The sequence below is a fragment of the Danio rerio genome, chromosome 23 (genome assembly GCF_049306965.1).
Source record: "Danio rerio strain Tuebingen ecotype United States chromosome 23, GRCz12tu, whole genome shotgun sequence".
Classification (NCBI taxonomy): domain Eukaryota; kingdom Metazoa; phylum Chordata; class Actinopteri; order Cypriniformes; family Danionidae; genus Danio; species Danio rerio.
The window spans coordinates 26,907,658-26,933,207 of record NC_133198.1 but is presented as its reverse complement, the minus strand read 5'-3'; the positions used below and the strand labels follow the sequence as shown (position 1 = coordinate 26,933,207).

At 33.4% G+C, this 25,550-nt stretch overlaps 1 protein-coding gene across 4 annotated transcripts in view; it reads right to left on the bottom strand.

The window, feature by feature from the left end:
* Positions 1 to 25,550, bottom strand: part of ptpn11b (protein tyrosine phosphatase non-receptor type 11b) — an 80,592-nt gene that overhangs the window by 5,991 nt on the left and 49,051 nt on the right. For all 4 annotated transcript variants that reach the window (XM_073938180.1, NM_200454.1, XM_073938181.1 and 1 more), the window contains 13 exon segments: positions 21,843 to 22,037; positions 19,107 to 19,299; positions 18,889 to 19,005; positions 15,145 to 15,258; positions 12,049 to 12,145; positions 11,854 to 11,933; positions 11,560 to 11,715; positions 10,022 to 10,153; positions 9,182 to 9,336; positions 5,507 to 5,574; positions 5,269 to 5,420; positions 4,380 to 4,480; positions 1,986 to 2,098 (listed from right to left, as the gene is read on the bottom strand). In XM_073938180.1, coding sequence (XP_073794281.1) covers positions 2,017 to 2,098; positions 4,380 to 4,480; positions 5,269 to 5,420; positions 5,507 to 5,574; positions 9,182 to 9,336; positions 10,022 to 10,153; positions 11,560 to 11,715; positions 11,854 to 11,933; positions 12,049 to 12,145; positions 15,145 to 15,258; positions 18,889 to 19,005; positions 19,107 to 19,299; positions 21,843 to 22,037 — 1,642 coding nt within the window. In that variant the 3' untranslated portion in view covers positions 1,986 to 2,016.

Sequence of the window (25,550 nt, the reverse complement as noted above, 5' to 3'; positions counted from 1 at the left end):
TCTCTGATCTAAACAGAGTTTCTGCAGGTTTCAACAAGCTAAATTTAAGACTTTAAGACATTTTTAAGACCATTATGAACGTAATTTAGACTCTTACAGGGCCAAATGCTAAGGAGTTTTTCAAACGACCCAGATGGAAAAGATTTTTATTTACCCTATTAAATAATATATTATAATTTAATAAATGTAATAATACAATAATAATTTAATAATAAAAATTATCTTAGCAAATCCTAGCAAAATATTTTAAATATTGTGTCAAAACAAGCAAGCTCTAGTTGTAAACATACTTTTTCCAACATAACCTTTCTTTAAAAATTGACAAATGTTTTAAAAGTTTTAAAAACTATAATAAACTAAACGTATGCACAACAGCCTGTCCATGTCCAGGAGAATGTTAGTGTAAGGGAAAAAAACTAAACCATTGTGGTAAATAGAGTTAAAAATTTAATTTTTAAATAAAATGTTAGGTTTTATAGAGATGGATTGTTGGTGATTGGATGAGTGTCGGCCAGATTGGGTAGCTACCGTATACATGATCAAATAATATTTCAGTAAATTAAAAATTTTTAAGGCCTAAACTTCTGTTTTTGAGATTTAAGACATTTTAAGACTTTTTAAGAACCCACGAACACCCTGTAAACAGATATGCCTACATTAGAATTTTGAATGTTAATGAAGATAATTTCATTACAATACATTTATTCATTCATTTTCTGTGGGATCGCCACAGCGGAATGAACTGCAAACTTAGAGTATATGTTTTATGCAGCGGATGCCCATCCAGGTGCAACCCATCACTGGGAAGCATCCATACACACTCATTCACACACATACACTACGGACAATTTAGCTTACCCAATTCACCTGTACCACATGTCTTTGGACTGTAGGGAAAACCGGAGCTCCTGAAGAAAACCCACGCAAAAATTACAACTGACCCAGCCGAGACTCAGACTAGGGATCTTCTTGCTGTGAGGAGATCATGATGCCCACTACACCACCATGACATCCTCATAATAATAACTAATTCTTAATACAATAAATGATGAGATTTAAATGACCCTAAGCAAAACTCTATTAAATAAATTCTAAACAATATTTTAAAATATTGTGATTAATGAAATGGAATGAAGTATACTGTGCATTTACTTGAAGATTGCAGTAAAAACTAATAATAATGTGACTAATTATTACAATTTAAAAAGTTGTAAATATTTGAATAAATATTTTACATTTATTTAATATAATTAAAGTAAAACATTTCTATTGCTGAAATAGCAATGTGAAGATTGTGGGTTCGATTCAGGACTTGCAAAGATCGCAAAAATGTAATGCAATATAAGTCAGATTGAATAAAAATGCCTGTTGAATGCATAAACAAAATGTAAATAGAAACATATTTAACATTTTCATGTTTAAAAACCTCCCCCACTCAGTCTTCAGTTTCAAAAGATATCAGAAATAATATGAATATGCTGTTTAGTGATCTAGAAACACTTTGATTATCAACTTGATTATATTTGTGCTGCTTTGTTGAAACAAATTCTTTAGACAATTAAAAGTTTAAAAGATAATGTACAATTGATGTAAAGAAAAGGAAAAGATTTGCATTATTTTTAGCATTTAGTATGTTTTAATTTATGAATTTATTCATTCATTCATAAAAAAACTTATCAGACATGAGATTTACTAACATCTGAAAACATCAGCGGTTTGTGTTTTTCTATGAAATATGGTGTTATTTTCAAGGCCATGTGGCAAACAGTGCTGTTCTGTAAGGTTACACTTTTCTGCTGGTGGGCTGCAACAAAGACACAACTCTCACCCCCATCTGTTCCTTACTGTCTGTCTCCTATTCATTCACTGCACCCATCTCTCTGTTTCAATATACTTGGTTGCAGGTCTACAGTGTGTATAAGTGTGTGTGAACATTGGCATGGCTAAAATGTTTAACACTGTGAAAGTGAGGGTGGAAAACATACTCCCAGAGTCCCTGAGACAGCAGCCCGTGGCTTATCTCCTGGTGTTACTGCTGGTGGAGCCCTTTGGATTTTTGATGTTCAGATTCTCATACACACTGGAGTCGTCATTCATTCTGTGCAAGAAAACAAGTGTGTTACTGAAATAAAGATGACTGAAAAAACATCTATTTAATGCCAGGGGTGACAATAAAGAGTATAAAAGTCTATTTTCTGTAACCAATAGTGATTTGACAAGTAATATTACTTAAATAAGTTATATTAATACTAAAAAGTAAAGTAAATTAAAATAAAATCACTACATTAATGGTGTTCTGACAGATACCACTACTTACATTTTCTTAATTTTTTTAAACCAAATCTCATACAACCCTGCTGAATTCAATTACAGCATGTGGTCTAAAAATAACTAAACATATTTCAGTATAAAAGAAGATTTTCATAATTTCATTATGATACATAATTCTGAATTCTATAAAAATTGTATAATTATTAAAAAATGAAAATCTATTAAACACATACTAAACCCATACATTTTAATTAAAGAGAACCTTGTAAAATAAAATGTAAAATAAATCTTTGATGCACCTAGAGTGTGTTTCAACTCAAAATGCCACACAAATCATTTTATACATTCATTTGAAGCTCTTAGCTCTCTTTTCATAAGAGGGTGGAGCTAGAACACCTATGGGTTAGCATAGCAGCGAATTCAAGAAAAAAAAAGGAGAAAGTCTATGGAGACTACAGCGTTCATTTGTGCATCCATCCCAATCTCAATTCTATTTTTGTACCCCTACCCCTTCCCCTTGGCCCTTGAAACAGAGTGTAACACTAAGACATGAAATATTTTTCAGTATTTATCTTCAGGAAATCACTGAAGGCAACGATATCATATTATTATAACAATATAATGTGGCAATACTATAGCTGTACTGTGCATTTACACCGTGTGCATATTCATCTATGTAAATAAATAAAAACAACATTGACCTTTCTAGACACTGTCAAAAGGTCATTCCCAGCCACTAGACTATCTGACAGGTATTCGAGTGTCATTAAGTGTTAGATGTGTTATTTGACTGCTATACAGCAGTTTTTATTAGGGATAACAGATAGTGAAATTAGGCGGTTTTTATTTTAGTATTTTTTTTTAAAGCATGACGGTAAAACACGAATGCTGTTATAAATGTATAAAAACTAGTTTTTTGTAAAAATACATAATAATAACAAAAATACTGATTATGATGTAGCGCCTGCTGGTGGTGTTCTGGGGGGAAATTCTCTAGCTGAGACTGGACAGCAGTCATCAAACTAGGCTCTGCTCAGTCTGAAGCACCGCTGAAAGCTTCCATCATCCAGGTATAGTCCCCGGAGTAGTTTATGAACTCACAGAGCTGGGTGCACCTCTGAATGGATCTAGACACAGCTCCAAACAAATCAATGCTGTTTTTCAGCCTTCATAAAGCACATAAACACAGCTATTCTCTCAATAAAATCAATGTTAGCCAGTTAGCAACAAATATATTATCACCAGGCAGACAGAAGCCCTGCCCATTGAAGAGAATCCGCGTCTATTGTAAAGTGAATTTGATGTGCGAATGAAGCGGATTTGATGTGCGAATGAAGCAGATTTGATGTGCGAATGAAGCAGATTTGATGTGCGAATGAAGCAGATTTGATGTGCGAATGAAGCAGATTTGATGCGCAAATGAAGTGAGTAAACTTAAAAAGTTTACGTGTCTATTTACGGGCGAATGGTGCAATTTATTCACACATTCTGCCTGTGGTGTAAACAGCAAAAGGAGTAGAATTGAGATTGGGCTTTAGTACAGCTAAGTTCACTTAGGTCTGTCTATGCTAGTGAGGCAGAGATCATCACTAATGGGTGGGACTTTCCCCTTTCTGATGACTCATGCAAAGGGAGAATGTCCTTCAAAGTGTTTCTGCAAAAATTTTAATTAATACATTTTTACCATTAAAGGCTGAATATATTCATGCACTTTTCACACACAACTGTGTTTCAACCCCTTTTAAAAGTGAGTTTTGCATAAGTCATTTGTGATAGGTAAGATTTTTTAATACACTTTTGAATAAAGCCCATGGAGGCTGCATTAATTTTATGAAAAATAAAGCAAAAACAACAAGAATGTGAACACACTTATCAAACTTGATGTACTAAAGTTTGTGTTTATTGTTCTTCAACGACTGACTCACAGTAGCATCAGAAGCCTTTTGTCGGAAAATGATTCACTTAGCAACAAATACCTTTAGAATTGAGGAAGTGTGGGAGACGGTTTACCTATAGAAGCTCATTAACTGTCTTCCAGTAACAATACTGTGTGGGCTATGTTTCTAAGTGTGTGTGTTCTGTGTGAATGACAGGAAACGAGCACTTACACAGATGAAGAGCGAGACGAGCTCATGTTAGGCTTGGCTCTGGCATTTGACATCTGTGGGTACTTGATGTTAGAGTATTCCCTCTCCTTCGTTTTGTTCCTCTGAAAATGTCAAGAACAAAATCATGAAGCTAAAAATTCATTTGATAAAAATAAGGCTTGTCAAATAGCATTCCATTGTAGTAAATATGTTAATGCATTCAGTTTTAGCCATAAAAAAATGAATATGGGAAAAATATTGTACTATAAGATCGATGCTGCCTAATACATAAGGCAAAAATAAAATGTAGGCAATATCTCAAACTGCACATAAAAATATAAGAATGGTTGTGTTTGTGTCTGGTTTGGGGGAAATTTGATAGATCTGAAACAACATTCCTGAGGCATGTTTAGAAACATCATTCCATTTTGACAAAAAAACTTTTAATAATAGTTATTAGGGCTTGACATTAACACCAGTCAGCCTGCCAAATGTGGGTAGATTTCAGCTGTGGCAGGATAGACAGTTACCTCAACTAATGTTAACATTCATTCATCTATTCATTCGTTTATACATTTATTCATTTTCCTTCTGCTTAGTCTCTATTTCAGAGGTCTCCACACAAGAATGAACCGCCAGCGCCAACTATTCCAGCATATTTTTTATGCAGCGGATGGGCTTCCAGCTGCAACCCAAGACTGGGAAACTAATGTTAACAAAGATGAATAAATACTGCAATAAATGTATTGTTCATTGTTTGACCATTTTAGCAAATGCATTATCTAACACTAGCTAATACATCCTTATTGTAAAGTGTTTCTGTTTGACTTTGACTGTACTGTAGCATGTAATTTATATATATATGTATCTCCATCACATTATTTTGATTGAAAATGTAGTGTTCAAGCACCTGCTCCTCTTCTAGTCTCTTCTGAGCAGTATCAATGTATTGCTGAACAGCCATGTAGATGAACTTGTACTGGGCTTCAGTCTGAACCATACCGGACCGCTGCTGTCGCACTCTCTGAATCGTTTTTGGGATGTCAATGTCACAGTCCAGCCCTTAGAGAAGCAGTTCAGCTGTGTTAAATGTAATCAATGACAGACAAAAAAGACACCACTGGGATAATTCTGTATGAAATGCTTACCTTGTCTATTTATGATGTCGATAAGAATGTCAATCACGATAATTGTGCCTGTTCTTCCAATCCCTGCACTAGAATGACAGCAACAGTGGGACATTTACATTGTGGAGCACAGCTTTTAAATTCAGTACACCCCTCTTTGAAAATTTATATTTTTGTCCATTTCTTAGTGAATAAAGCTAATAATTTTGTTGCATTTAAACAAAACAGTTTAATTATACAGTTATACCTGTTAAAAAATGGGGGGGGGGGGGTCACCTTACATCTTCACGAATAGAAAGATAATACATTTAAATTCAAATAAAATAATAATAATAATAAAATAAAAAGAATTTACAAATTAGAAAACAAAAACTACATTACATATATTTTTAAGTTTCTCTTGATTTTTCCTTTTTAAATAAAAATTTGCTTAACATTTTCCCCAACATATTAATTTGGGTGTACTAATTTTTGGACTGTGACCTTCCTTTTTTAGATTAGTTCCATTTTTTTTACTTTTGTACTAACTAGTCTAATGTTTTTGCACATATAATATATTATTGAATATGAGATTATTAACTATATGAGTATAAAGTATCAATATCAAGTATCACTGATATTAGTATAAAGTATATGAAATTAAAAGAGAGATTTGTGCGGGACGTACTCATTTATGCACAGAACTGTACACATTATAAGGATTTCAGTACTGTAATTCTTTATCGTAGTTTTTCTTTTAACCCTTCATAGGGCACTCATTGAAAAACTCTTCAGAAAAAACATGATAAGTTACTTTGGTTTGGGAAATTACTTTTGTGACTTAAAACAAAATTATGATTATATTCCAATCAATGTCAGTGAAGTTACCTGGTTTCATGATTAATAAAGGGTTAAAGGAAAACTTCAGTCCATTTTTTTCACCTTGGTGTTTTACTAATGTCTAATGTTACACTTTTTTTTCACAATGCAAAATGAGTGTTTTTTCTTTAATGTATTTTGATTTGGCTCATCCACTGTACATAACGAGAGTGTATAGAAACCAACATCAAGCTTTTATGATTCCATGCAAGGTGAAGTTTCTAAGTGTTCTGGAAACATACAATGAGTTTAGGTGAAAAACAACCCAACATTTACTTTATTATCTAATTCTAATCGTTGCTGCTGGTCTTCTACGGGACTGCTCTCATAAGACACCACTGAATATGCTAGTGTTAGCTCAAGCAGAGTTGTTTCAGAAGCATTTTCACTATATATTTTCTCTAATATAAATTCATAAAGTCTTGGTTAAAATTTAATAATTCATGAAACAGTCTTAAATTTAAAGAAAAAAATTATGCATATTTATATTTTTATGTAAATTAATTGGGATATGAATGCAATTGTTACTGCCGTTACGATAAGGCACTAGAAAGTGAAAAGACTTTAGCAGAAATACCAGCCTGATCTCACGAGGAAACTTAATTATCTTACGTTTTGTCAGGTTAGTGGCTAATTCGTACAAATTTGTACGAGTTCAGTCGTACGAAAATTTACTATTTTAAAAAAGAAGGCGTGGCACCCAACCCCACCCCTAACCCCAACCGTCATTGGGTGATGAGCAAATCGTAGTAAATTGTACGCATTAGATCGTACAAATTTATACCAATTAGCCACTAAATTAAAAAGTTACGAATTTCCGTGAGATTGCATTAGAAATACCCAGATATAAGTCATTAATGGCATAGGCTGTAAAAGGTTAATGAGGAGCCAAACAGTCATTCATTTATATTTGTTTTTGCACCAAGCACTATAATTTACCCTAGAACACTTGGAATATTCCGCACTAGGGTTGACCAGCAGTCCTGCATTTCTGGCAGTCCAAAATTATATATTTTTTGTGACCTATTTTTTCTTTCCTTAAAAACACCACAGTAAAATGACCACATTTATCTTGGTTTTTATATATAGTGTGTCATATGTAAGTTACAGTAGACAAAATATCCAACCATAATATTTATAGAGAGATTTTTTTTCCTCACTGATGATAACTGTGTGGACAAAGCAAAGCAACAAGTGTAAATTAAATAAAATAAATACATTTAGCTCAGTTTTTAAATACATATGTGTAACTGTCATGTGTAGGTTACAGGAGAAAAAATATCCAACCATAATATTCATAGAGAGATTTTTTCCTCACTGATGATGACTGCATGGACAAACCAAAGCAACCAGTGTGAATTAAAAGTAAGCAGCAGCAACTGCCAACCAAACGTCCTGTTCAAAGCTTCCTGAACGAACATGAAATACAAGTTCAATATGCACTAAATCCAGTTTGTCTAGCCTAACAAAGAAACTGTCACTGCATATATGATCTGTTATAGTCACTTCATTATATTTTACCACATTGTATAACTCCAAGCAGAGCAGGTTCAGTACCTGTTGAAAGCGACATCTAATGTCATTGTAAAACAGGCTTGAATAGTTCAATTCATTTAAATCAATATTTATGTAATCTAATATTAGTGAATGTATATCTCTTGTGACCTGCATTGTCCTGGAAAATTCCCACAGCAGATCAGTAACCAGGTGATTACCCTATACGGCATGTTACGTGATAGCAGCTAAGACACAAAGGTTTCACAGAATAATGTGTATAGCAGAAAAATATCCAACCATCTGATGATACAGATGATGAAACTGCTAGGATGATGAAACAGAGTGTGCACACTTTTGTGAGGTGCAGCGGCACTAGAGGCTGCTTTTATGGTTGGCAGATTGGCAGGACTGTTTAGGATTGTTGCTTAAATATAACTGTGAAAGTATTCTGCAGAAGAAAGTCCATTTAAATTTTCTTTTATTCATTAAATTCTAAGTTTGTGGTTCACTTTCCTCTGGAGTTATTGCCATTTGCATGCATTTGAACTGGATGGCACACGGCAGTCACATGAGATTTATTTTTCTGATAAAATTATTATTATAGAGATATATTCAAAGAAGAAACCATGTATAATCCATACAGTGATGTACCTGTACAACATTTATTTTACAAATGGGCGATGGCAAGTTTTGACTTATGATATTGGGATATTTTTGATTGGCCATCAGGCTAGTTTTGGGGTATTTTGGATGGGCATTGGGTTTTATTGCAAAAACCTGGCAACCCTGATACCCACCTTCCTAGTATGTGCTATTACTAATGTGGCTATTGCGCCGGCTAGACCGACCACAAAGGTGAACATATAGTGCAGCAGACAGCTGAAAATAAATACCAATGACGGAAGTGACAGAGTGAATAAGAATCTAAAGATTTTTTTTTTGTATTTTTTGGTTTTCAGTCATTGATAGTGTTTTAAAATCAAATGTTTGAAGCATAATTTAGATTTAATTACATCAGAAAAAACATCTATTCTAGTGTTTATTTGAGTATGACCTTTAAATAAACTAATGGGTTTTTAAAATAGCTACATTTTTAAGGCAAATGAATGAATGGAGTTTTCAGAAAATGAATAAATGAATGAATGGACTTTTCATTAGAATTCTCTTTTTGTGTTTGGCAAAAGAAACTAATAGCATAAATAGCATATAGCATTTGAAGGACATCACAGGGAATAAGTATTGGATTTTTTTATGGGGGAAGGGGGGAGAACTGTGCCTTTAAGACCACATTTAGCAAAATAATTAAATAAATCTAAGTAGAACGTGTGAGCTGTGTAGTACCTGCAGTGAACCACTATGGGTCCGCTCTCTGGAATGGCGCTCTGGGTTCGGTTCACTTGCTCCAGGAAGCTCAACACTCCTCCAGGTTCATTTGGAACACCGTGATCAGGCCAACTCAGGTACTGATAGTGCCAGATACACCTGGGAGGCTCTCTCTGTAATTACAAAAAGTATTTATGTATGCATGTATGTATGTATGTATGTATGTATGTATGTATGTATGTATGTATGTATGTATGTATATATGTATGTATATATGTATGTATGTATTTATTTATTTATTTATTTATGCCATATCAGCAGTATGTCTATGTCAACATTGGAATTGAATATTAAGTTTATAATTTACAATCATAACTGTTTCTAAACAAACATGCATTATATAAAAACATATAGATATCACACTGATTAAAAGTCATGAGAGTTCTTTCATTTTGACCAATGATAAATAGGGTAAAATAGAAAAAGGAGACATCTTTTTAAAAGTTTCCCTTAAAAAAACGTTCTCTAATATAACTTGAAAATATACAGTACCTTCTATTAAAACATGTTTTATGGTCTAAATATTCGTACACAGGTCACAAATAGGTTTCTCTTCCCCTTTCAATGAATATGAATGAGTAAGTCCTGAGTGAATTACAAAAAAAAAAAAAAAAGAAACATCAAATGATAATTTACAAAATGAGAAAAACTACATCCAACCTAGATTAGTAATGTAAAGTAATACAGGTTTGAAGTAAGTGAGAAGATTCTCTCCAAGCTGCTACTGTAAACAACAAGGTCAAAGGTTATGAACTGCCTCTGGCTGCAGCATGTCATCTGTCATCGCATTGCTCTTACCCTGTCTAGACGTGTGACTTCAAGCTCTCGCCGTATGTAGTCCTGAGCTGTGTGTTCCTCAATGTTCTTCACACACACCTTCCCAAACTCCTTTGTTGAATTCAAGTCTGGCCAGTACCGCACACATTTATTCTATAGGGAGAAGTTCAATGTTTAGTTCCCAAAAAAAAATCTGTGTTGTCTATTTAGCTATACAACATTAGTGGATTCTCAATTTTCTCAAATTATGCATTAGAAATTTTTGGTATATAAGAAGAATCACATTTTTGTTCAAAATAATAATCATGTTTCATCCACGATTCTGAATTGACAAATTAAAGGAAAAGTTAAAAAGTTCCCAAATAGATCCCAAAATTTTAATTTTGCCATTATTTAGTCATCCTCCATTTTTCTGATGAACACAAGAGAATCTATAATAAAAAATGTTGGAAAACACAACAATTGACTTTCATAGTGTTTTTTGTTCCTACTATAGATGTCAATGGTTGCTTTTTTGCAAAATTCTTCATAATATCTTGCTTTGTGTTTAACAGAAAAAAAGAAATTCATTAAAGTTCATAATCAATTAAGTACGAGTAAATAAGGAGGAAACTTAATTTTTTTGGTGGACTTCAACAAAATGACATGTAATATACTAGAGATTTGGACACAATGTTAATTTAATTAATTCCCATCGGTTTGAAAGGTTGATTTAATCACTGGCTTATATAGACCTCACTTGTTTCATTACTGGATGAATCAGCCCTTTTGAATGACTCTCTTGAATAAATAAGTCAATGACAAATGCATTTTTAATAGTAACTTATCACCACCTTTTGGCGTAACACTGTAATTGATAAACATTATTTATAAAATAGTGTTACTTTAAAAAATATGAATGTCTATTTTGCTGTGCAATATTCAATAGTGGTTACATCAAAACTTTAATCCCAATACTTCTGCAATAATTTGACTAATAATCATACCATAAGGTTGAAGAGACCAAAGACTGACGCTGTTTCATAATTTTATGCCAACTGGGATTGCACTCGTCAGATGTTTAATAAATAAAACCAAATCATTGTGGCTGGAATATATAATTGTATGGGTAATTGAATCAAGATTGTCATCATTTAGCAGTTTTATGGTCAGTGTATTTAAAACTGATATGAATTCTGAATGAATTTCTCCCCCCAAAAATATAAATTACTTTTATTATCACAAATAATTAAGGAAATATAATTAAGAGCATAAAAAATATTTTTTTTTATAACAAATTGTTTATTTTCTTATATTCTATGTATCCCATGACAAACAATATAACATAATATGACAAAAAATAAAATAAAATAATATAATATAATATAATATAATATAATATAATATAATATAAAATAATATAATATAATATAATATAATATAATATAATATAATATAATATAATATAATATAATATAATATAATATAAATATAAATGTATTAATGAACGATCGAATGAATGAATGAATGAATGAATGAATGAATGAATGAATGTACAATATTTTCATCCTGGACCTTACCCGTCCTCTCTCCATCTCCTTGGTTGTCATGACAATAACATGTGTATTTTCCTGATAAACCATTTTCCAGAAGTCCAGGACTGTGTTCTGAAGGCAGCCCTGAGTAGCGATGAACACTTTACCTTCATCCATATGACGTCCTTCTTCATTCACGCTCTAAATGAAAAAAGAACAAAATCAATAAGGATAAAAAGAACATGCAATCTCTAAACTTATTGATCACAGCTCAACAACCCAGCAAAAGCTTGACATTCAGATTGACGTGTAATCATTACGAGCGAAGCGGGGTCTTACTCGGATATAGTTAGCGTTGATGTAATCGGATCCGGGAACATCAGGATCCGCTTCCTTGATCTGCACTCGAGTGGTGTCAACTGCAACCCAGAAAATGATGATCAAAGCATGAACAAGAGCCCTGGAGATTAACCGTTGCATTATGAAACATGCCTCTCCCATTAAGAAACCAGAAAAATACAGCACGTTACTCACATGGTAGTATATTCTTATATCTGTTCTTGTTTTTATTTTCTGGTCTCTGCCCCTCTTTCCTGGGGTAAAGGAGTTTACATTCTTGTTGCTGTAAAACCTGCAGAACCACAGGAGACAAAATAAAAGACAGTCAGGATGAAATGTGGATCCATGTTTAGATTTAATGTTTAGTTATAAAATGTCTGTTAATTAACAGATTCTGTATTTTGCAATTCACAAGCGTTCTCTGCTTATTTGCGACTATGAATTTGCATTATGGGACCTTTATCTTTCGCCCGTGAACCTTTGATATTAAAAATTCAACTGTGCAGTTCATCAAATTGACTTTTATTGACATTTTAGCAGTTTGAAACAATATATTGTATAATAAATAATACATAGAGATCTAGCAACTTTTTAACATAAAATGCTGTTGGAGGAAAGATCAAGGTCCCATAATGCAATTCAAAAGCATAAATAAATGAAAAGATGACAGTGTTTGATGGATAATAACTGTTTCATCCAATAAATGTGTGTGATATAATTAGGTTTAAACCAGCTCTGCAAAAGTTGCAAAAGAAGTAAAATGTAAATAAAATATATTTTAAATCATGCAACTCATATATGATGGTGGTGCTCTTTTCTCATTTAAACAATTTGTGGACACATTTTCTTTTCTAGTCCCCCTAACTAAAAAGTATTTATTTTTTTTAGTGAAATGCCTGACTTTATTATACCTGGCCCTAAAGCTCCTTTAGATTTTTCATATTGACAACACAAACTTTTTTTGTCGACCAAAATCTTCTCAATTCCAAGTCAAACAAAGACATCCGGTATCTCATATCTTTTTACTTGTGTAATTAAAAAAAAAATCATCATTTGTGACACACTGTAGAATGGGAAAAGTTTTGGTTTCTTCCACATAAATTCTTCTCATCTTATAAAGTTGGTGAAGTCTCTTTTAAAATTATTCAGAATTGCTAAATGGTAAATTACAAACTTGCTATTTAATAATAGTATTTTCCACAAAAGTTCTTTTTTTATCTTCAGTCGAAGATTCAGTCGAAACATTAAGTAATTCATTTTGCAAGTGCATGTATTGCAAAGTTTTGGCTTGACTTTTCAATTTATTCATTCTTCATTCATTCATTCATTCATTCATTCATTCATTCATTCATTCATTCATTCATTCATTCATTCATTTTCTTTTTGGCTTAGTCCCTTTATTAATCTGCAGTTGCCACAGCGGAATGAACGGCCAACTTATCCAGTATATGTTTTACACAGTGGATGCCCTTCCAGCTGAAACCCATTACTGGGAAACCCATACACTTTTTTGCACACATACATACACATTAGCATACACATTAGCCATACAGAAATGCCAACTGACCCGGCTGAGGCTGACCCGGCCGAGGCTGAACCAGCGACCTTCTTGATGTGAGGCGACAGCACTACCTACTGCACCACTTGACTTTTCAATTTTGTTGACAAATACTTATATCCAGACTTACATACAGCCCCCAAATTATTACTTTTTGGTTACTCTTTGTATCTAGACCCTTCTTACTATAATTGTATAGCTTTTTGCATCCATTAAATGCAACGTTTCAAACACAATCCTTTACTTTTTATTTTCAGGAAAGACTTTGATATGCATGTCAACTCTTTTAAGAAAGTCTAATTATTTTATTGCTTGTTGTAAGTCTTATATCTTACAGGTAAATTAGGTAGGCTAAATTGTCCATAGTGTATGAATGTGTGTGTGTATGATGGCTGGAAGGGCATCCGCTGCATAAAAATGTGCTGGATAAGTTGGCAGTTCATTCCGCTGTGGCGACCCCAGATTAATAAAGGGACTAAGCCGACAAGAAAATGAATGAATGAATAAATGATGCGATTTCAGTTATGTAACCCTCCTTATCTGTGTGTTCCTAACTTTGCAAAAGTTTTTTCTTTGCTTAATGATAAAAAGAAGACCATAATAATAATAATAATAATAATAATAATAATAATAATAATAATAATAATAATACACAGTAGTCTGCTTGTAAAGCTTTATTATTGTGATAATATTGTGAATACATATTCACGTTATACCTATATTTTACATCTTTTGATTAAGTTATACATTAAAACCAGAAATTATTCATGCAACATATAAATATTTTTATATTTATTTTTACTAGTGGGTGCATGTAACTATAGTTAAATTAACATTTACAATTGAGGTTCCTAAAATAAAGTAAACTGTGACATATTATACCCCAAAACTGTTCATAAGGTGGACTAAAAACCAACATGAACTTACGAAACTGCTGCAGAAAATAATGAAGTTGAGATTTGCATGAAGCTGACTGAAAGCAGAGACTACAGGCTGGCATTGTGTCAAAATGTGGAAAAAACACTTGATAATTGTGCAAATATTGTCAGACTACAAATGCATTATCCTGAATAATTTTTGTTGATTGGTAAAAATAACATTATGTAATGGTTATCTTAGCCAAAGTTAAGTTGATTATTGCAATTAGTCAGTTCTAAAACAGTTTAAACTAAACTACAGGGAATAAACTGTGATAATGTGAGAATGTCCTTGAATCATTTTTGGTTTCACTGTAACTTGGGTGTACAAGAGTGAGCTTGCCAAAAGAAGATATTCTGAAAAATGCTGTTAGCTTGAACCCATTGACTTTCATAGTAAATGTTTTCCAACTATGGAAGTCAATGGTTACTGGTTTTCAGCTTTCTTTGGAATATCTTCTTTCATATTCAACAGAAACATACAAAGGTTTAAAAACCACATGAGGGAGAGTAAATGATGAGGTAATTTCCATTTTTTGGGTGAACTACCCCCTTTAAAATCACATACATCCAAATTTTGCTGTGTAATGAGAATGTCAGCACCCCCTACAGGAATGTCCCGTTTATCTGGACAGCTTCCACCCTACAGGAACTGCGGTTTAAGAGGTCAGCTAGCAGAGAGGCTTTCTATAAACAACTCTCATATCAAACAGCGGAAAATCCAATCTATTCCCAAACAAAAACCTGGACTGAATCACCACATCCCATGACTGTAACAGAAAATATGAGCAGACAAATGCACAAGGCCAGAAATACCTCAAATTCTTCCCAGAAGCCTTGCTTGGGTTTCTCGGAGTTGTCGGCAACTTTATTTAGTTCGTGTACCCTGTTCTCAATGTTTGCAGCATTTATCCTCGTGGCATTGAATGGCTTGAATATGATAAGAAGAGAGAGCAAAAATTAAAAAAATGTAACTTTAAAAAATGAAAATGTGGCATTTAAGTAATAAAAATTAAGTAAGGCAAAACACACTTTAAGTTAAACACTTTGTTGTAAAACTGAATATATATCACTATGCTTAAGGATTCATAATATAAAACGATACAGTATGCATTTACAGTATGTTTGGGTATTTTTAGTTTCTAATTAAGGCTGTAATTAGTACTTTTACTCCACTACATTCCTTCAACCTGCAGTCACTTTTTTATTATTTCCTGTTGCTGTGGATTAGAAAAATCAGTCCTGTGATTCCTGTCTAATCAAATCGCACATAAAAGGTAAATTGCATCATAACAAACTACCTCAAGACATGGGCGATTTATAATTGCAGCAAACTGTTTGCAAGCATCAAAAGGGTCCAAGAAGATGTCCAAAATCTTTACACGCATTGACCCAGAGACTGTTTAGATGCATGTCACTGATGAGAAGATGACAGATGTTTACTGTATGATGATCGAAATAGCCTTAAACACCCAGCTGGCACAAGACGTCAAAATGACATTAGATTGACGTTGTACCCCAACGTCGTGGAGACGTTACATTTTGTTTGGAATTGAAAATCGGGTTGACGTCAGAACTCAAAGTCAGACCGATGCCAATGTCCAACATACAACCAAAAATCAACCAAATATCAACGCCAAATGATGTTACTGTCACGGTATGGGGGTGATGAAGAGGAGGCGAGGACCCAAATGCAGGGAATGAAGAGTTTAATGAAAAATAAAACAAAAACAAAACTCAAATCTCCCCATGTGGGGAAAAACACAACATATTACACACTCAACTAGACAAGGTCTGGAACTTGACAAGACAATACATTAAACCACTGTTGTAGACTAGAAATCAGCAGATACAACAGAGAAGGGAACAATCAATAACGGACCAGCACGGAACAGAGCACACTAGGAGAATAAATAGGAAAGACAAACCAATAAACAGACAGGCGGACAGGTGAAAATAATAATTACAAACAAGGTAACAAGGTGGGTGGGACAAGACAATAGACGGGAGAGCGCATGACACAGAGAGACAATACAAGCCATGCGCTCACACAACACAACACTGAAGCACACGACAAAAGCACGTGACCACAATGTAAACACCGAGCCACGTGCTTTGACAAAAGACGCAAGACACGAGCACACGATGAATGAAAGCACTCACCGTGCGCGCACACACACGCAGCGTGCATGCTTCATCCCAGCGCCGACCAAAACCGAAACCAACAAGACTGAGACGCTGGGAATGAAACACCACGCTGCTGACAAACGAAAACACAAACACGAGTACAAGAGCGCACGCGTCTGAGTGACGCAGAGCGCGCGCGCGGCCGCGTCAAGCAGGAACGCGCACACTCTACGTACACCCATGACGGCGCGCGCTCACACAGAGACAGAAACAGGACCCGACATGAGAAGTGTCAGAGCTCTGCCACCAAAACAAGAATTTACAAGACCAAAGTGGCAGAACCCTGACAGTTACAGTTTGACGTTGTGTGGACGTTACCACTATGACGTCTATCAGATGTTGGATTTGGTTGCCATACCTGATGAATAAATGTCAGTATTTGACGTCAATATGAAGCTAGTTTTAAGGGGTGGTCCAGAATGTAATTTTAAGGCTTAATTGTGTTTATAAGATGCAAAGCAATGTGTGCTCATGTTTCACTTGAAGGAAATCGCGTTATTTTTTCATATATCTCACTTTGATTATACACAGCTACTCAGCTAACATGAAAATGACTGTCAAATTTCCTAGTTCCTCTGAAAGGCCTGCCCTTAAGTGACTCTGATTGGTCATCGTCATAATGTGCTGCTATTCGCGGATTGGCTCCACGTCACGCCCATGAAAGCATGCGCTTTTCTGCTGTGTAAACAATCATTCAACCACCTGCCTGCTCACTAAAATAAAATCTGACAAGTGTCTGTAACGAGTGAAAATTGGGTGCAGCTCCTTAAAGAGACCTTGTCTTTGTGTGTGTCTATGTGTGTGTGTGTGTGTGTGTGAGTGAATGTTGTCTGCGTCTATGTGTGTGTGAGTGTGAGTGAATGTGTGAACTTTCTGTAACAAGCGCATGTGCACGGGAGTTTTTTTTTCTTTTTCTCTGATGCTCGGATTAAGTTATTTTCTATAATATATCGTGACAGAAGAATAAAGCACAAGATGTGTGAGCCTTGATTTATTATTCTGCTGCTACCACGAGTCAGGTAAGCTAACCTGTATTTTTTTAACTCTATGCTTTACAAGACGGCTTTCATATATATCCGGAATATGCAGGTGTAAGTAATATGAATCATCTACATATCTTTTGCGACTTCATTATCTGAGATGTGAAAAACATGGAAAAACTGCCTGAAGACAATCAATGCAAAGTCGCGCACACACATAAGAGTCACGAACGTGCTGGTGGAGTGTGTGTGTGTGTTTACAGCAGTTTGACTGATAAATATGAATTTGTAGCTAAATCGTTTGCCCGCAAAGCAGCATTTCGCATTGTTTACATCGTTGCTACAGCGTACCGTTAACGCTATACACTGTACATGTCATGATCAATTTTAACAAATAAAAACACTTACAGGTTGTAGCTCACAGCTTCTGCTTTGAGGAGATTTTCTGCTTTTGCGCCTTACCTGCGCAGTTTGTATGCACAGTAAACGAACCTTTGTGATCTCACAGGGGGTGGAAGTATTTTTTGTAGTCCCCAAAATTTGTTCATTGTAGGCTTAACTCCGTAAAAATCAAGGTCTCCCTTTGCATTAAATTGAGAACTTTTTACATTCAGAGATGTTGTTTATATTCACACAGCTACATTACACATCAACTAAAGTTTAAAATATGATATCATAGTGGACCACCCCTTTAAGTTGTTGGCTCAATGTTTTTGTTCACTTCCTAAACCCTAAAATCAATCAAATATCAACGTCATTTGACGTCATTCATCCTTGGACTTCAAAATAACGTTCCTAGATGCTGGCTAACCATTAAATTTAGGTCACAATCTAAATCTAACCTAATATTAACGTCTTATGACGTTCTGTGCCTGCTGGGCAATAACTAAATGCACTACAGAATATTACGTTTACACACATCCACAAATTAAATGGTACTCACTACTCGAGTACTTTTAAAAGGGCTACTTTTTACTCATACTTAGAGTAATATTTACAACAGATACTTTATCTCTACTTGCACTACATCTACTTGCACTACTTTAATTTATCTAAGTATGATTTTTTTTCAGTACTCTTTCCACCACTGCATTTCTTAATATTATCAAAGTTGAAAACAATGAATATTTTCTTGAAGAATTTGTGAACTTTTTTTCATGATTCATTTCAAACTAAATATAAAATTGATTGATATAGAAACATTTTTTAAAATTATACATTTCTTGGTCACTTTGTCAATTTAGTGCATAAATATAAGTAATGGTTCTTTAAAAAATAATAATAAATTGCAGACCCAGATCTTTGAAAGGCACTTGTTTTGCATTTGCAGCTACTGTAATTGCTTGTCTGAAGGAAAAATGTGTTTCTTTCAGGCTTGGTTTGATTTACTCACCTGTTTAAGGTGCACAACAATTCCACTCTTCTCGACCATGGGGTTTTTCTTATAATGCTCTACTAAATCTGCTAAGGTGTCAAACCTCTCCCCTCCTCCTACATCATATTTTCCATCCTGGTAAAAGACATAAAAAAATTTTTTTTTTTTAAATAGACATTTATTTTAATCTTCTTTTTTTTCCTTAAGGAAATAGTGAAATGTTACCCTGTTTTTACCTGATAACGGATCATGACATGTGTGACTTTAGTCTTGCGGTCTACATTTTCATGCTTTTCTTCATTAGTGAGGACAGAAAGCACAAAGTCCCCAGGTTTACTTTGACTCTCTCTCACCAGGAAGCTTCCGGATTTACCCTTCTCTGTAAGGAGCTTTTCAGCGTCTCTTCCTGAGAGATGTCCATGATACCACCTGACAACAGGCAAAACACAAACCACAGAAATTCTCATTAATGGGCCTCCTGTTTCTGAAAATACATACAGTTGAAGTCAGAATTATTAGCCCCCCTGTTTATTTTTTCCCCCCAATTTCTGTGTAACGGAGAGAAGATTTTTTTTCAGCACATTTCTAAACATAATAGTTTTAATAACTCATTTCTAATAACTGATTTATTTTATCTTTGCCATGATGACAGTAAAAAAATATTTGACTAGATATTTTTCAAGACACTTCTATACAGCTTAAAGTGACATTTAAAGGCTTAACTATGTTAGTTAGGTTAACTAGGCAGGTTAGGGTAATTAGGCAAGTCATTGTATAATGATGGTTTGTTCTTTAGACTATTAAATAAATATATAGCTTTAAGGGGCTAATAATTTTGTCCCTAAAATGGTGTTTAAAAAATTAAAAACTGCTTTTATTCTAGCTGAAAAAAAAGAAACTGTGAAAATTTCCGTGCTCTGTTAAACATAATTTGGGAAATATTTTAAAAAGAAAAAAATCAAAGGGGGGCTAATAATTCTGACTTCAACTGTATTTTTTACACTTGAAACTCAATTTTGTAGGTTTGTTTGATTTAGACAAAAGAAAAAGTGTAGGAAAAATATACAGTTCTTGCTAGCTTTGTGTTAGCATTTTTTTAGCATTTAGCATTTTTGGACCAAACATAAAGCTACATAAAAAAATTTGTTTTTTTGCAGCAGAACATACACAAAGTCTGTATGTGATATTTTTTTTAAACAGTTGTGAACTCAAAAAAAAAAAAAAAAAAAAAAAACTTTAAGTCAAAATACCCCCAGAAATTTGTCAGTCACAAACATCTGAAGCTGAAAACTTGCTGCAAAAACACTTTTTGTTTCTGTAAACTGTATTGATCTGCAATGGGCAAAATCAGGATTATGATGAGAAAACTTGTATGCTTGCATATTCTGTCATTTTTATGGTCACATCTTGAGACATCATATCCTGTTTTTGGTTTGTTTTGATGCCTTTGGCCCATTATCATTCATATTTCATCCGTAGTGCATCTGAAATTATTTGAAAACAAGAGCCATCTTTTCAGGGTATTGGTTCACTTGTTTAATGTGCAATAAGCTCTAGATAGCAGTGGTTATTACACTTATTCACTAACTAATATTAATGGGGCTTTAAATATACCAAGTGTGAACACTCACACAAAAAAAAAGAAGATACAGCATACTGTATATGTTTCCTGCTGTTCCACATGTAAACATTCCTGTAAATGATGTGAATATTAATAACTGCTCCCCCACACAAAAACACCTGCTTTTTAAATGTTGACCACCAATATATTTTTACATTGTCACTTTAAATGCACACTCCAACTTTCACTATATAAAGACTATAGCATAAAATTTAGTTTGCGGTTGGAAAATAAGCAGAGGTGTCGGTAGAGATCTTGTAAAACTAAAGAGAGTTGGAGCTGTTATGATATGAGGATATGTGTGGGAGGTGTTTGCTAACAAACTAAAAAAACCACAAAAACATACATATAGAATATAATCTTTAGATGTAAATATGTCTATCACCTACACCATGTCATGTATGTGTCAAAGGCAAAACAGCCATTTATAATGTCTGCAGAAAGAAAAATAGAGCAAAAAGATCTGATTTAATGTTTCAGATAACTAGTGAAAATAAAAGGTCAAAACATGGGTTAAATAATGTCATTCAGCAAAATATATATTTATGTGAAAATAAAATAACAATGCTATATTAAACAATAAGTAAACATAAATTTTTTTTAATACAGTTGATTTTTTATTATTATTATTTTTTTTAGAATTTCCCAAACGATGTTTAACAGAGCAAGGAAATTTTCACAGTATGTCTGATAATATTTTTTCTTCTGGAGAAAGTCTTATTTGTTTTATTTCGGCTAGAATGAAAGCAGTTTTTTAAAATTTTTTAAAAAACATTTTAAGGTCAAAATTATTATTACATTATTATTATATAAATTATTAGCACTATTGGAGTATATTACTGTATTATAAAATTTCAAAAGAAAATTAAATAGTATTTTGAATTTGAGTCTTTTAATATTTAAATGATTTTTCTAAATGTACATGACAATGGGTGTCCTAAGTAAATAAGTTTAAACAACAACAACAACTAAATGTAAATCTAAATGACATGTTTATTGCCTTGATGTTTAAAAGGCATCTTTGACCCATTTATAAACACTTAGATTTCACAGCCTACAGGATGTTGCACCATACACACCACAGAAACATCAAACGTAATTATTTACATAGGTGAAGGAAGTTATAAAGTATACTGGACCCAAAAAACGATTCTGGACCTCAAAAACATAAATGTCAAAACAGAAAGAAGAAACACAAACTGTTAGCCCCCCACCCCCCTAACATAAGCACAAACAAGTTCTGCCAAACAAACCACAGCTCTTCCTTTGCACTGATGTTTGAACACTAGGGGGCAGGATTTATTCTGTCCACTCAATATTAAGTCTAGGTAGAGATTTGGAAAGACTGTACCTCTCAGATGTGGGGTCTTTGCAGTTGAGTGGGTATTTGAGCTCAATAACATCTCCATTGCGTTCCCTCAGGAGGTCGTGCTGCTCGGTGTAATACTGGACCAGCTCAGCCAGCGTGGCGAACTTCTCCCCTCCGTACAGGTCATAATAGTCCCCCGAGTTCTGGATTTTAATGTGGGTGACCTCATCATTCCTCCTGCCCAGAACAAACAGATGGAGTCGCAACGGGGAAAGAGCAGGGGGTTTGGAAATGAGGGATGACAGACAGAATGGAAAAGATGGAAAAGACAGACAACAGTTAGGAGGATGTTGTTGAAAACTGACATATTAAACAGGGAAAATGCTGAGTTACATAATAATAAGGTAAATACTGTATATGAGGTGAAGCTAAGAATTATAAATAAATAAAGTGAAATAACTGTCTAGTTAATGATTTTATACATTGATAGCAAACATAAAAATTACATTTGAATATTTGAGCAACAACATAAAGCATATCCAATATAGGCAAACATCATGTTTACTTTTCAATTATTATTTTTTTAATTCTGTCATTTTTATGGTCACATCTTGTGACATCATATCCTGTTTTGGTTAGTTTTGATGCTATTGTCATTCATATTTCAGCCGTAGCACATCAGAAATCATTTGAAAACAGACTGAGAGCCATCTTTTCAGGTTATTGGTTCACTTGTTTAATGTGCACTAAGCTCTGGAGTTTTAATCATACCAACCTACCAAGAGTAAACAATCGAAAAATCGACAGATAACTGTTAGGAGGATGACATTGAAAACTGACATGTTAAACAAGGTAAATGCTGAAGTACATAATATATAGTTAAATATATGAAGTGAAGCTGAGAATTATAAATACATAAAGTGAAATCACTGTCTAGTTAATGGTTTTATACATTTAAAGCAAACATAAAAATTACATTTGAATGTTTGAGCGATATACAGTTGAAGTCAGAATTATTAGCCCCCATTGATTTTTTTCTTTTTTAAATATTTCTCAAATAATGAGTAACAGAGCAAGGAAATTGTCACAGTATGTCTGATGATATTTTTTTCTTCTGGAGAAAGTTTTATTTGCTTCTTATTTTTTGAATGAAAAGCAGTTTAAATTTTTTAAAACCATTTTAAGGTTAAAATTGTTAGCCCCTTTAAGCTATATTTTTTTGATAGTCAACAGAACAAACCATCATTATACAATAACTTGTCTAATTACCCTAACCTGCCTAGTTAACTTAACAAACCTAGTTAAGCCTTTAAAAGCTGAATAGAAGTGTCTTGAAAAATATCTGGTAAAATATTATGTACTGTCTTCATGGCAATAAAATAAAACAGTTATTAGAGATGAGTTATTAAAATTGTTTAGAGTTGTGTTCTAAATCTTCTCTCTGTTAAACAGAAATTGGGGGAAAAAATAAGCAGGAGGGCAAATAATTCAGGGGGGCTAAAAATTCTGATTTCAATTGTACATTTGATTAGTCAGTACCGCAACCAAATCTGTAGCTTATCAAACAAAATAACTTAGAATAACAGTCCAAACCCTAGTACATCCAAATTTATATGCTATATAAAAATATTAAATACAAAAAAATCAAAAGAAGCAAAAAATATAATAAAATATATATATATAAAAAAATTCAACTATTTTTGAAATAAAAAAATAGTTGAAATTTTGTAGACTGAAATTTGTTTTGCAATATTTTGCTCGAATTTAATTGTATTATCTTTCAATTTCTAAATATGTTTAGTGACTAAAATATTAATTTAATAAATGTATCTGTTTAATACATCAGTTTTGTTTAAACGCACCAAAAGAGATTACTTATATTCACTGAGAAATGGATAAAAATATTAAATTACAAAATAGGGTGTACTCAGTTATGCTGAGCACTGTAGATATATACATACATACAGACAGCATTCCAATGGCATAACACTTCGATCAAGATTTGACCTTATAGTGTCGAACTTTTTCGAATTTTATTTACTATAATCCCATGATCTTTTGAAATGTGTCCGTTTCAGTTACATTTTTAACAATATGAAGTACAGTTGAAGTCAGAATTATTAAACCCTCTGAATTATTAGCCTGTTTATTTTTTATCCCAATTTCTGTTTAACAGAGTGAAGATTTTTTCAACACATTTCTAAACATAATAGTTTAGAACTCATCACTAATAACTGATTCATTTTCTCTTTGCCATGATGACAGTAAATAATATTTGACTAGATATTTTTCACTTCTTATACAGCTTAAAGTGACATTTAAAGGCCTAACTAGGTTACTTAGATTAACTAGGCAGGTTAGAGTAAAGGGGAAGTTATTGTATAATGATGGTTTGTTCTGTAGACTTTTGAAAAACTATATAGCTTAAAGGGGCTAATAATTTTGACCTTAAAATGTTTTTAAACAATTAAATAATTAATTAAGCTTTTATTTTAGCCGAAATAAAACAAAAAATATTATCAAACGTACTGTGAAAATTTGCTCTGTTAAACATCCTTTAGCAAATATATAAAATAAAATAAATAAATAAAAGGGTGTTTAATAATTCTGATTTCAACTGTACTTAAAAGAAATAGTTAAGGTTTAATGATGAGGTTTAAATAACTAAAACATTTTTGTAAGTTTAAATATTAATGACATTTTTTTATTTAAAAAAGGTAAAATAAAACTACATGCATGTAAACAAACGTACACTCACATGTGTGTGTGTTTGTGCATGTGTGTGTGAGAGAGAGAGAGAGAGAGAGAGAGAGGGAGAGAGAGAGAGAGAGAGAGGGTGAGTGTGGGTGCTAAAATTCTGCTGATGACTTAAAACTACTACTACAATAATCAGATAAAAACAAATGTAAGTAAATGATTTGTGGGATTAATAAAAAAAATGCAAGGCAAAAAAAAAAAATGAAATCAATGCTGAATTTATATTTGAGAAAAACTGCTTAGAGAGGTTAGATAAAGAAACTGTTAAAAAACAAGACAAAGAGACGGAAAGTGTTTTGGAGCAACCAAATGAATCAACAGAACACACTTTATGGAAAGCTATTCTCAGCAGACTTCAGACTGTCACCAAAACCGTCAAAACCTGAACTGCAGCTTTAAATGGCAGCATATGGAAAAAAGCAGAAAGGAACACCTGCATAGATCTAATCACCCATGCTCGGGCACAAAACCACAACTTAACGCTTCACTCACACACACTCACACTCACACACACACACACACACATGCACACACACACGCACGCACACACGCGTACACACACACACACATGCACACACATGCACACACACACACACACACAACTACAGAAAAAAACACAATCAAGCGAAAAAGCAGCAACAAATATGAGGCCTTGATTCCTCTGTCATTTAATTTCTCTGGCTTTCTCTAGGCATCCATCGCTCTATCCATCAGTAGCCTGGCTCATGAAATTGCACTCTCCACTGTGTAATTGCATTATGGAGGTAACAGAGGAGTCTCAACAGTGAAGGGCTAATGGCTGCTGACTGCAGCAGATGAGCGGCTCCGTGCTGCGGGTCCGGCTGGGCCACTAATGTAATCACACACAAACGCTCACCTAAACAGAAGTCACAACCCACATTTTTGTTGTAAATAATAATAAATAATAATAATAATAATAATAATAATATTATAATAAAATAATAATAATAATAATTATTATTACTTTTTATG